At 36.4% G+C, this 13,979-nt stretch overlaps 1 protein-coding gene across 1 annotated transcript in view; it reads left to right on the top strand.

The window, feature by feature from the left end:
• Positions 1–13,979, top strand: part of LOC149806291 (calcium uniporter protein, mitochondrial-like) — a 93,356-nt gene that overhangs the window by 29,779 nt on the left and 49,598 nt on the right. The window contains exon 3 of the mRNA XM_089951234.1: positions 3,323–3,493. Coding sequence (XP_089807360.1) covers positions 3,323–3,493 — 171 coding nt within the window. The remainder of the gene's footprint in view (positions 1–3,322; positions 3,494–13,979) is intronic.

Raw genomic sequence — 13,979 nt, 5'->3', positions numbered from 1 at the left:
GGTAATGTCACAGGTGCTCGATACCAGCTTAATGTTTCAAAAATGCAATAACCTGAAGGAAAAAAATCATTCAGCGTGACAAAATTTCCTCATTCTACCCCTATGACCCATTCAAACAGCCCTATATCATTCTATAAAAGAGATTCTTTTATAGTAAAATAGACAGGGTCCAATGTCAGAATACCATTGGGGTAATCCGAGGTATTTTGTCACTTGTTTTATATTTTTCTTCAGGTTATTGATTTTGTTGTCAACATTAAGCTCACATCGAGCATCTGTGGCTAATGCAAGTCTCATTAGTCATCTTTGCACTCACTAGAGACTGGATTATGGTACTAACTTCAAACTGTATGCTGGATTCTCTGATCAGGAAAAAAAGTTAGCATTATCAGAATTGTATCTGATGCAATCTGATGAAGAGATACTTGATTTCTGTAGAAAAATGAATACCATATATTCCAAAATTATTACCTCCCACTTTTTTTTAAGGTCAGAAAATTTAAAACTTTCCAAGAATCATCACAAGGCTGTAATCTATAACATAGGAATTGAGTAATCCACAGTGGAAATTTTAACATAATCCCATTTTCATGTAATATAAAAGATGTCATACAAGACCTGTACTTTTCAATGATGGCCAGCTTCAGATCTACGATTACAAGAAAATGCTGCAACAGTCTAAACTGTTAGAATATATATATATATGTATATATATATATATATATATATATATATATATATATATATATATATATATATATATATATATATATATCAATCAGTGTACAAAGTACTGAAGTCACAGGCACAGATGTTAAACATGACAATAACTGGGTGGCAAGTTCAAGACTTGCTTGTGCTTTCTTCAAGCAGCTGCTGAGTGGGAAAATGTGTTGATTGTTTTAACTGTGCTGATATTTACAACAAATGAATTCAGTAGGAGAAAGACCCACAGATGTGGCCAATATAGAAGTACATCAGAAGAACAACTTTTGTGTTCATTATTGTATTGTAACAAATACCCCCCCCCCCATTGGAAAATGTAACACCTCTATGGGTATTAATTAGGGATTATATGGTATTAATCATATTTGTGATTGAGGGGGAAGAGGAGGGGACATAATGTTTTCAAGTTTAATTGCAGGCTTTGCAGCATAATGCAGCAGTACTAAATGCCAATGTCCAGTATGGGTGTTAATTCTTTATCAACACAAATAAGCTGTGCAAACATGAGTGTGTGCTTATCATTGTCTTTCAATCAATTTTTTTCATGAATAAAATCATCCTGGAAAACAGTCAGTTATTAATTATTATTTTAAGAAGATTTATAATCATGAATAATAATAAAGAGAACAATTCTGAATGTTCAAGTCATTGTGTTGAATATGTTTCATACAGTTGGGGCTCCCATTTCAACGGATGTCATGTATACACTCTAGAGTGACTTTTGTCCATATGTTGTTAGGAGATAGCAAAAAGAATTAAATTCTCTACCTTGCTACCATGCTTTACTAAGTAAAACTCTGTCAACCAAGAGTTCTGCAATTTATTTTGTTGGTTTTTGCTTGCTTTGCTGATATCTTATTTCTTTCTTCATAGCCATCAAATATGAATCACACTTGACCACTCTTTTGACAACTGAAATAATCATTCTTTGCATTTTATATACGGAGGAAAGTCCAGCTTAACAAAATGTTGCCATATCACAAACTTGCCAATAATCTTTAATATAGATGGCTTAAACATTCTCATTTCGGGCGCAGTGATAAGTAATGACTGTTGTTCTCCAGTATGCATCTAGCATCTCTTTGATTTATCTCTAACTTAAGATGATTTAGGTTGTTCCATTTTGTGAAAACCGCTCTGTTGGCCTAGTGGTTAGAGTGTCCGCCTCGGATGCGGGAGGTCGTGGGTTCGATCCCCAGCTGAGTCATACCAAAGACTTACAAAAATGGTACTAACAGCTACCTCGCTTGGCGCTCAGCATTAAGAGGTTAGTGTTAGGACTGGTCGGCCCGGTGTCAGGATAATGTGACTGGGTGGGACATCATGCTACATGTCTGCGGCATGTTGCCTCAGTGCTAGACATCACTATAAACTGCCACATTGCAGACATCGTAGCTATATGACTGAAAAATTGTTAAAGCTATGTTAAAAATCAAAATCACATCACATCCATTTTGTGAACTTCAACTTTGTAAATTAACACAGTAGGCTCAGCCACAGGAGTCTTCAAAGTACTTAATGCATCACACTAGCTATTGTCAGCCAGTTAGGTAATATATGAAATGCTTGTTGTTTATACCTGACCTTTTAATTGATCTTATTTAAACCGCCTAGGGATAGTTTTACATCAGCTCAAATCGGGACTATTTGCCATTTATTCATGCTAATGTTACAGGCATGTTTTAAAGTGGCTTTTAAATTCTTTTTATTTAAAATTACTAAAATTCATGTTTTTGAAGCACAACAGTGTCATGAATTTCGTGGGTAAAAAGGTCATGCTTTTAGTGTGACAAATGTTATGGCATGTATGTCATCTATGGGTACGCCCATATATTCTGTATTCTACACTCATTGACCTTGAAATTAAGTAATCCAATAATATCAGTATCTTATATCAGAAATTGGCTGGTATATCTATTTGCAATATTTGACAGTGTGTAGCTCACACTGAATCATCACCAGGTGATAGAATGTATCTCAAGAAAACTAATCATTCCACTGCAAAATGAAATAGATATGAGCATGTGGATATTGCAGACAGTTATCACTGAGCCATGTGTTCAAGTATCCTAGTAAACCAGCTGATTAAGTTTGGCAAGTTTGTTCACTTTAAAGCTTGTTGTGGTTGGCATGTGCTGATTTATTATTTATTATTTTAATAAACGTGTTAAAATAAACACTAATTATTGCTATCTTCATATAATGTGCATTGTTATACTCTCCTTAAGAGGGCCTCAAGGGAGAATAGTCCTTGACTAATGAGTCACCCTCTATAAATAAAGCATTATTATTATTATTATTATTATTATTATATTGTTATTATTATTCAATAGGAAGTTGCACCCTTTGACAACAAAAATTAAAACAATTCAACAAGACTATGAAGATAAACCACAAGAGTTTGTTTTCTTATCCAGTGATTCTTATTTTGTTGTACAAAATTATACAAATATTTACAAAAGTAAATATTGTTTATACTAAACACAATCTGGTCATAAATGTTGATTTTATAACCATATTGTCATTTGCAATAACATACCTTTTTTCTCCTACAGTAGCAGTGTTACATGCTTATATTATTTTTGTCCAATTTCAGATGCATTTGTACACTATCAGAATGGATTGCCTGTGATCATTGTTCCTTTACCATCACGTCAAGAAAAGTGTGAATTTACTCTTAAACCCATCAGTCACACAGTCAGAGATTTGATAAAGTTCCTTCATGAAGAAGATGGGGGAATCGACAGGGCAGCAGTTTACACAGAAGGTGGGGAGTGTTGTTATTGCATATTGAATGCCAAAGTGAATTGTTCACAGTTTGCTTTATTGACTAAATATGTCGTCATACGACAGGCCAATCAGCAATGTGTATACCCATGTAACACTTCAATAGATGACAGATCAATCCGTATTGCATGGATCCATGTAATACTTCATTAAAAGACTGACTAAATATTACCGCATGTACCCATGTAATACTTCATTAAATGACAGACTAAACATTACCACATCTACCCATGTGTTTAGGCAGTCTTTAAATGAAGTGTTACATGGGTACATGTGATAATGTTTTGTGGGCTTTTATTGAACTGAGTGCTACATGAGTACATGAGGTAGTGTTTAGATGGTCAGCTAAAAATAAAGTGTTACATGTGTACATGTGGTAATGTTTAGTCTGTCTTTTAATGAAGTGTTACATGTTGCTATGCCAGGTTGATGCAGATTCACACACTGAGAGTAAATCTGTGTGCATTTTGATTCGCTTAACATGCACTGAATTATGGCATGGTTTAATGTCTAGTGTGATTAATTATCAATTACTTTTGCCGGTTGTGCCAAGTTGTCTGTCCAGAACATGTTGCAGAGGAAGCCTTCTTTGCTTTTTCTATACAGGAAACCAAAATAAACTTGATACTGAAATGGGTCCAAAGCATGAAAATATTGTTACAAGTGAATACGGTGGGTTTCAAAACTTTATCATGCTTGTGCTTTTATATAAATATAGACACAAGGTTTGTATACTAAACGGAGAGATCACATTTTTAAACCAAGCCTCAGTTTCTTAATGGTATTTGTATTTACAGTGGCATTATTAGATAATCTATTAATGTGGCTGGTTTTTCTTTTACGATGATGTCTCTCACATCTTGATGAACTAGACCTGTGGTATGTTCAGAGCCAGAGATGTCAAAATTTTGTTATATTACCTCAATGAGACAGAGCTGTTTTTGCCCCTGATCACTGGAATTTTCAAGACTACAACTGTTTTGATACATTGTCACAGCAAAGTGAAGATACAAGCATATATTTATATATGTATGATATTTTCACAGGAAAAATGGTGGTAACTTACATTGTAATAAGTATTTTAAGTGTCTGCCAGTTTCCACAAAGTTTCTTGCAGTGCATGTTATTATAACCTGTTTAGAAAGCACATAATGTTGTGACAACAGCTGGTTGGTTTTCATTTAAGTGGGGCCTGAATAATCTTCCCACACTTTTGAAAAAGTGGGGATCTTGGGTTTAATAGGCTTGACTGAAATTGATTACTGAGTACAAATTTTTAAATTTTTTTTAGACACTTTGAATTTTTCTTTTTAATGCTAATTAGCAAACTTTTGTGTGTGAAAAGTATTTAAATACCTAGAAATATCTGCTGGGCCCTTTGATCTGGCATGATAAGGTATCAGTATAGTTGGTCCCCTTGATCTGGCATGATAAGATATCAGTAAATCTGGGCCCTTGATCTGGCATGATCAGGTGTCAGTAAAGCTGGACCCTTGATCTGGCATGATAAGACATCAGTTAATCTGGGCCCCTTGATCTGGCATAATCAGGTATCAGTAAAGCTGGGCCCTTGATCTGGCATGACCAGGTATCAGTAAAGCTGGACCCTTGATCTGGCATGATAAGATATCAGTAAATCTGGGCCCCTTGATCTGGCATGAAGAGGTTTCAGTAAAGCTGGGCCCTTTGATCTGGCATGATCAGATGTCTGGGCCCCTTGATCTGGCATGATCAGGTATCTGTATAGCTGGGCCTTTTGATCTGGTATGATCAGGTATGAGTAAAGCTGGAACCTTGAAATGGCATGATCAGGTATCAGTAAAGCTGGAACATTGAAATGGCATCATCAGGTATCAGTAAAGCTGGGCCCTTTGATCTGACATGATACGGTATCAGTAAATATGGGCCCTTTGATCTGGAATGATAATTTTTCAGTATAGCTGGGCCTTTTTTGATCTGGTATGATCAGGTATCAGTAAAGCTGTTCCCTTTGATCTGGCATCATAAGGTGTCAGTATAGCTGGGCTTTTTGATCTGGTATGATCAGGTATCAGTAAAGCTGGGTCCTTTGATCTGGTATGATCAGGTATTAGTAAAGCTGTTCACTTTGATCTGACATGATAAGGTATCAGTAAAGCTGTGCAGTTTTGAAAATACCAGTGACCTAGGCAGAACATAACCCCATTTGAGCAGATGTCAAATTACTAAATGTTGATATTTTTTCTTAATTTCTCAGATAGTTAACTTGAAAGGTTTGTGAGATCTCATTAATAAGCAAAATTTCACATTAATATGACGCTAAAAAGTGTCCAAAAAAAATTAAGAAATTATGGGTTAGGTGTAAAACCAACATTTCATGAGTTACAAACATTGCCTCTTCTAAGGAGCCATGTATTCAAAGGGTTTTAAACTCCTCTGCCATCACATGATGTTCAGGTAAATATACCATCACATGTTGATCTGGTAGATCTTTCATTGCATGGATGGATCTGTAATTACATATGGATGATTGGATAGATCTACCATCACATGTTGTTTAGGTAGATCTTTCATTCCATGATGTTTGGATATATCTGTAATTACATGAGGTTTGGATAGATCTGCAACCATGATGTTTTGGTAGATCTGTCATCACGTGATGTTTGGTAGATCTTAGCTAAATAATGGCATTAAAACCCCAACCCATGCCCCACCTCCCACAACCTCCAACCTGCATCAGTTTAAAACATGCAACAATAGTCTTTACATAAAACAAGTATTCTTTTATTTTAACTTGCCTTTTGCACCTATCTTGTTGAAGCATGGACACATTGTCTAAAGTGTTAAGTTGAATTTAGTGCAAGTCTGCTCCACAATTTAATAATTATTTACATTTGTTTTATGAGTATTTTAAGCATCCCAACCATAATAAAGAACATGGCAATAACCTAATGTTCACCATTCCAACCATAATAAAGAACATGGCAATAACCTAATGTTCACCATTCCAACCATAATAAAGAACATGGCAATAACCTAATGTTCACCATTCCAACCATAATAAAGAACATGGCAATAACCTAATGTTCACCATTCCAACCATAATAAAGAACATGGCAATAACCTAATGTTCACCATTCCAACCATAATAAAGAACATGGCAATAACCTAATGTTCACCATTCCAACCATAATAAAGAACATGGCAATAACCTAATGTTCACCATCCAACCATAATAAAGAACATGGCAATAACCTAATGTTCACCATTCCAACCATAATAAAGAACACAGCAGAAACCTAGTGTTCACCATTCCAACCATAATAAAGAACATGGCAATAACCTAATGTTCACCATTCCAACCATAATAAAGAACACAGCAGAAACCTAGTGTTCACCATTCCAACCATAATAAAGAACATAGCGATAACCTAGTGTTCGCCTTTCCAACCATAATAAAGAACACAGCAGAAACCTGGTGTTCATCAATCCAACCATAATAAAGAACATGGCAATAACCTAATGTTCACCATTCCAACCACAATAAAGAACACAGCAGAAACCTAGTGTTCACCATTCCAGACATAATCAAGAACACAGCGGAAACCTAGTGTTCATCAATCCAACCATAATAAAGAACATAGCAATAACCTGGTGTTCACCATTCCAACCATAATAAAGGACATAGCAATAACCTAGTGTTCATCAATCCAACCATAATAACGAACACAGCAATAACCTTCTGTTCATCAATCCAACCATAATAAAGAACATAGCAATAACCTAGTGTTCATCAATCCAACCATAATAAAGAACACAGCAGAAACCTTGTGTTCATCAATCCAACCATAATAAAGAACATGGCAATAACCTGGTGTTCACCATTCCAACCATAATAAAGAACACAGCAGAAACCTAGTGTTCACCATTCCAGACATAATAGAGAACATGGCAGAACCCTAGTGTTCATCATTCCAACCATAATAAAGAACACGGCAATAACCTAATGTTCACCATTCCAACCATAATAAAGAACATGGCAGTAATGTAGTGTTCACCATTCCAACCATAATAAAGAACATGGTAGAAACCTAGTGTTCACCATTCCAACCTTAATAAAGAACAATAGTTTGGTGTACAGCATTTCATCAGCAACACAAACAGGAAATTTTTATAGATTTAGTGACTTGGTGATGCAAATGCAGCATTAGAGGTATATTACATTTGTATGCCTGTTGACAATGAGTAAATTGATTTTGGATTTGCTGATATAGTTTTGCATAATTCAGTGGAAATAGTTATTTGTGATCTGTTCTAAAGCCTTTCTTCTCTGGGATGATTACAGATTGGAGATTTTTACTTTGTGTTATTTAGATGTGTTGTTTTACATGATTTATTACATGAAAATGTCGTTATTGTACCAGTATAATGAGTTTAGGGATGGGGAATAGCCTGTTATGAATAAAACTTTAGGCAGTTTTGCCGTATGTCTTATAAAAATTACCCATGAAATATGGACTTATGGCATACAAGCAAAAACTACGGAAAAATGATCATTGCTGAAAAATCTGGATAATTGGTTCATCTGTGTTTGATTTGGATCTAGGTTTCTTATTAGAAATAGAGAAATTAGTCAGGGAACCAGACAAACTTTACAGCAGCACCCCAGATACTTTAAACTGCACCTATTTACTCATGCAAAGCATCTGTATGATCAAACTGTTGATTATAGAATTTTTTTAAAATGGCATCCAGAAAGTGATGCATGTTTAAGACGAAAAGGAAAATAAGATTCTAAAAAAGTGTTAACAATCAACACAGAAGAATAAAAGGAGTATGCAGATTCTTGTGAATAAAAGCTGTAAAGGACACGATCATGTTCATTGGACATCACATGCGAATTTAAGTATGTCTCATGGCAGAAGATATGATTGCTGTTGTCATGTGAAATGGAAAAAGAATTTCCAAGAAATATGTCAACTTGAGAGATAGCAACAAGCCATTGAGTTACACAGGGTTAGGAACTAGAGTTTGTGCAACTGTACCAGTGGTAAATAAAGTCTATGTGTACTGTGCAAACTTTTCAGTTGAACATAATGTTTATCATCGCTGCCTCCAGCTTTACAGTAGCAGATTTTTGGTATTTTGTTACACCTTACTGAAAACTGGTCAGCCTTCCGGAAAAAATCAACTGCCTTACTGAGATGGACTAGTCAGGGTTGGCAGGTCTGAGTAAGGACCAAAATGTGGGGCAGATATTTACTTTTACAACAGCACTCATACTGCATTTTATGAATATGCTTCACATGTTTGTCTGGGATACGGCTCCTGTCAATAATGGGCTGGAACTTCATTAAAATATTTTCATATATATATATATATATATATATATATATATATATATATATATATATATGAATCTACAACTTTCAGATATATAACAGGTCAGGGTGAATCAGCCTGAAAAAAGTAGCAGTTTCTGTGGAAAGAATTAATCCTCATGATTGCATGACCTCACTGGCCAATTTTCCATTTGCCTTCAAAAAGTGCCTATGACTTGTTTCTAACAAGTGTTTTGCAAGACTGTTTGCATCAGTAATTGTAGTCTGCTTTATCTACAGCTTCACTTGGCTAAATATGGCCAATATGAAACCAGTTGAATTGATAGCATTACAAACAATATGCATTAAGGTGTTATTGTAAGCACAGCACAAAGTTACAGTTAGTATGATGTGAGTTCATATACAATTAATGTGTGGCTTGATTTTTGTGTTTGGTGGCACAGCAAAGGTTATTGAGTTCTGGAACAATTGGAATAAAGCAACTTGTCCATACAAGGAAATACCATGGTAGCCAAATCAAGCTTGATTTGAATCCATGTCTTTTTGGTTCTTGATGCAAGGACACAGTGGAAGCCAATCCAGTTGACAATGGAAGAACTCAGTGGAAGCCAACCCAGTCTGATTTGAATGCCCTTTTGGTTATCAGTGCAAGGGCACAGCATGGTAGCCATTACAGGCTGATTTGAATACATGCCCTTTTGGTTACCCATGCAAGGGCACAGCATGGTAGCCTTCCCAGGATGATTTGAATACATGCCTATTTGGTTTTCCATAGAAGGTCACAATGGTAGCCATCCCAGGCTGATTTGAATACATGTCCTTTTGGTTTTCCACGGAAGGACAAAATGGTAGCCATCCAAGGCTGATCTGAATAAATATCCTTTTGGTTTACCATGGAAGGATACAATGGTAGCAGTCCCAGGCTGATTTGAATACATGTCCTTTTGGTTTTCCATGGAAGAACAAAATGGTAACCATCCCATTTAAATAAATGCCTAGATGGTTGTGAGTGCTACACACTGGGCCTTTGCAGCCCCTGGCCTAATCATATGATATTACAAATCATTGGTGCAATAAATTGATAGTGGTGTTCCAGGAACTTTGTGTTTGGTATATTATACTGTATTCAGCAGTAGTCATGAAAAGTTTCATGAGTTTAACACATATTTGTGAGATTTAGTAATCACACATGTACTTTGATCATTTTCTTCACAATATACCACCAGTATATTGATTTTTACAGATATCGTGGTTTTATGAAAAGTGATACTTGGTACTTAAATTCAGGGAGATGGGGACTGGCCTTCATGTTCAATAGGTTCCTCTCTCATGAATGCACTGAGACAGTTGACATATGAGCTACAGTAAAGCTTGTACAGTGTAAAAGGAGATTTAAAAACATACGTCATATTGATATTGTTGAACAATTGATGACTTGGCAGAATGTAGCAATGGATCCAGGCATATCTAATCATTATACATGTATTATCTATTGTGAAGTTCATATCAAATCAGAAATAAACAAGTACTATGTGCTTATATAAGAAAACATGTATAATTTAAAATTGCACATTTCTTAAGCTGTAAATGACATTTTAGAAAACCATTTAAACCAGTCAGTTGAAGAATTTTGGACCTTTAGCTTACAGGTAAATTCATACAGGTTTTTTTATGAAAATTTATACCAAAAAGAGATTGCCATGGATCACACAAGAAATGAAAGATTGATCAGAAGTAAAGACTGTACCATGAATGTTAGAAATCAGACAAGGCATCAGACAGAAATCATCTCATTCAAATGAGACATCAGACAGAAATCATCTCATTCAAATGAGACATCATACAGAAATCATCTCATTCAAATCAGACATCTGAAAGTTTTGAATGAGTCATCTAATAAAATCAAAAATGAAAGAGTTATGCATCATTTACCTTGAAAATATTTGTGGTACTAATAAATAAAGTTAAGAATCTTTTCCCTCATTAAAAAAGTTCTCTCTTGGACTATCATATGTTGCTTCACTAAAAGTCAATATACCAGAGAACAAGAAATGGTAGAAATGTTGATCCCTTTGCTTTCCACTTAAAATCTCATTCTAATGCCTGTACCTTCCATATGATATTCATCACACCACAACCTTGCTCCCCAGAAGCAGATAAAAAGTGAAGTCAGCATCATCTTGAAGAAATCTATATTTTTGCATTGCTTGAAAATCCTGTAAATATGTTAAGTATATTGTGAGTTTTACAATGGTTATGAGATATACAGTAACCAGTAGATTTTGTGATTTTTTTGGTTCCTTTCATATGTTAAGCATGTGAACATATTTTGTAATCCACTCATAATTATTTATGAATATTGAAAATCTGAGAAATATCAATGGTAGATTTAAATCAAGTTTAGAAATCATATTTATACCAGCAGTCAAACAGTTTAATTAAACATGTATCATTCTCAGGAAAACTATCTTGAGTCAAATAGTCAAATTAAAATTGTAGACTTCTAATAGAAGTAAGCTTGTTTTATTACATGCATATCCATGTGCATTCTCTTCATCTTGTTGGCAAAAAGAATAATAACATGATTCTGTATTAAGATTGGTATTCGTTTATGATTTCATCACACTGTCATGTCATATAGAAAATCTTATATATTGCAATCCTAAAATTGTGATACTCTTTCATGATAAAATTAGTTTCAACAATGCTAAAAGTATTGTTCTTGTAAGGTGCAGTGTGTAGAAGCCTTGGCAGCTCAATTTGAATGAGAGTCAGGCTCATACTCCAATGGTTGCAGGTTTGATACCCACCCTTGCCAGCCTGAGTAAGCTGCCTTGCAGTGTCCTTGGGGAAAATCATTTATCTACATTTCTTTTGCATGAGGTAGCAGGGGCCCCGAGTGGTCTAAGGTGCTCACCGTTACGGATCACTGCCATCTCGCCTTTGTCTGTATGGGTTCAAGTCTCGGGCTTGGCTAATGTGATTATGTGAGAAAGCTTGCCGGTAGCTTCTCATGGGTCGATGGTTCTTTCCAGGGTTTTCCCGGGTTCTTCCTCCACCATTAATACTGGCCGCCATGTATAGCCTATCTTGTGCTGAAAAATGGCGTTAAACCCCATTACAACAACAACAGCATGAGGTAGCCAGTATTGTGTTGTAAATGCTTTAAAATAAGAATGTATGTAATTAAAAGAAAATATCTTACCTAGTGATATTTTCATATCACTGAAGAAATGATTTGAATATCCAGTCCAGTAAATGAATTGTTCTCAAATGTTTATTATTGATCTAGGAAAACAAAAAAGCATGACAAAAAACAAACCATATACAACTGTATTGCAGCAACGTATCTTTGTTACTCAATCAAAACAACTCTGTTTTGATGAATGAAATGTGCTGTGACATTTTATGCCGCAGAGATGGGCATTGTAAGCACAGCAGCTAAATTTAGCTTTCTTTCTTCTTTTCCCCACGCTTAGTGCAGTATTTGCATGTTGATCTTTTCCTTTCAAGTGTCTGCAGTCTGTGTCATTATGGGCAGGTGTATCTCGGGCTTCAGATTTTCACTGCACGAAAATCTTTTGCACTTGAGATGTCCTTTCAGCTACCTGGCTAAACTGATTTAAAAAGTCTGTCAAACTCTATTTCTTCTTTGTTGACTCTTAGGATGGCTTTATACCATTGTTATGAAGGCATTGATGATGCAGATCTTGACTATAAAGTGGGATATATATAACCACCATATTTTGGATGCTCTTCCAACTGAGTGGGTCACATATGTCAGCCCCTCTATAGTACACTGAGTGGGTCACATATGTCAGTCCCTTTATAGTACACTGAGTCGGTCACATAAGTCAGCCCCTCTATAGTACACTGAGTGGGTCACATATGTCGGCCCCACTGTAGTACAGAGTGGGTCACATGTCAGCCCCTCTGTAGTACACTGAGTGGGTCACATATGTCAACCCCTCTGTAGTACACTGAGTGGATCACATATGTCAGCCCTTCTGTAATACACTGAGTGGGTCACATGTCAGCCGCTCTGTAGTACACTGAGTGGGTCACATGTCAGCCCCTCTATAGTACACTGAGTGGGTTACATATGTCAGTCCCTCTCTAGTACACTGAGTGGGTCACATATGTCAGCCCCTCTGTAGTACACTGAGTGGGTCACATATGTCAACCCCTCTGTAGTACATTAAGTGGGTCACATATGTCAGCCCCTCTGTGGTACACTGAGTGGGTCGCGTGTGTCACCACTCTGTAGTACACTGAATGGATCACACGTCAGCCCCTCTGTAGTACACTGGGTGGGTCACATATGTCAGCCCCTCTGTAGTACATTAAGTGGGTCACATATGTCAGCCCCTCTGTGGTACACTGAGTGGGTCACATGTGTCACCACTCTGTAGTACACTGAATGGATCACATATGTCAGCCCTTCTGTAGTACACTGAGTGGATCACATATGTCAGCCCCTCTGTAGTACACTGAGTGGGTCACATATGTCAGTCCCTCTATACTACACTAAGTGAGTCACATGTCAGCCCCTCTGTAGTACTCTGAGTGGGTCACATATGTCAGCCCCTCTGTAGTACACTTAGTGAGTCACATATATCAGCCCCTCTCTAGTGCACTGAGTGGGTCACATATGTCAGCCCCTCTGTAGAACACTTAGTGGGTCACATATGTCAGCCCCTCTGTAGAACATTTAGTGGGTCACATATGTTAGCCCCTCTGTAGTACACTGAATGGGTCGCATATGTCAGCCCCTCTGTAGTACCCTGAGTGGGTCACATATGTTAGCCCCTCTGTAGTACACTTAGAATTTTGTGACTGTTCTTGGACACTTGGACTGTTGCATTGTTCCATCTTTCTGTTTCTAGTTAGTAATATCAAGGATGGTTGGGTCTGTTGCTTTGGATAGAACTAGAACTGGTTTCTTGTCCTTCCATGGTTTGGCGATCAGGTTTCCATCTTATCTGATAAGATGGTCTTCTTGCTTCTTGTATGGTTGATATTTAAAACTTGTTGGTGAAGCCCTTTTTCTGAGGGTGCCACTAGCATAGGTACTATGTCTCAGTAAATTGTATACCAGTTGGATGGATATGAGAAAAGTTGTCAAAGTGTACATGGTAATACATG

Source organism: Sinohyriopsis cumingii, chromosome 2 (assembly GCF_028554795.1).
Source record: "Sinohyriopsis cumingii isolate HCF-2022 chromosome 2, ASM2855479v2, whole genome shotgun sequence".
Lineage (NCBI taxonomy): Eukaryota > Metazoa > Mollusca > Bivalvia > Unionida > Unionidae > Sinohyriopsis > Sinohyriopsis cumingii.
Note: the sequence above shows the minus strand (reverse complement) of the source record. Positions and strands in the feature narration are given on the sequence as shown.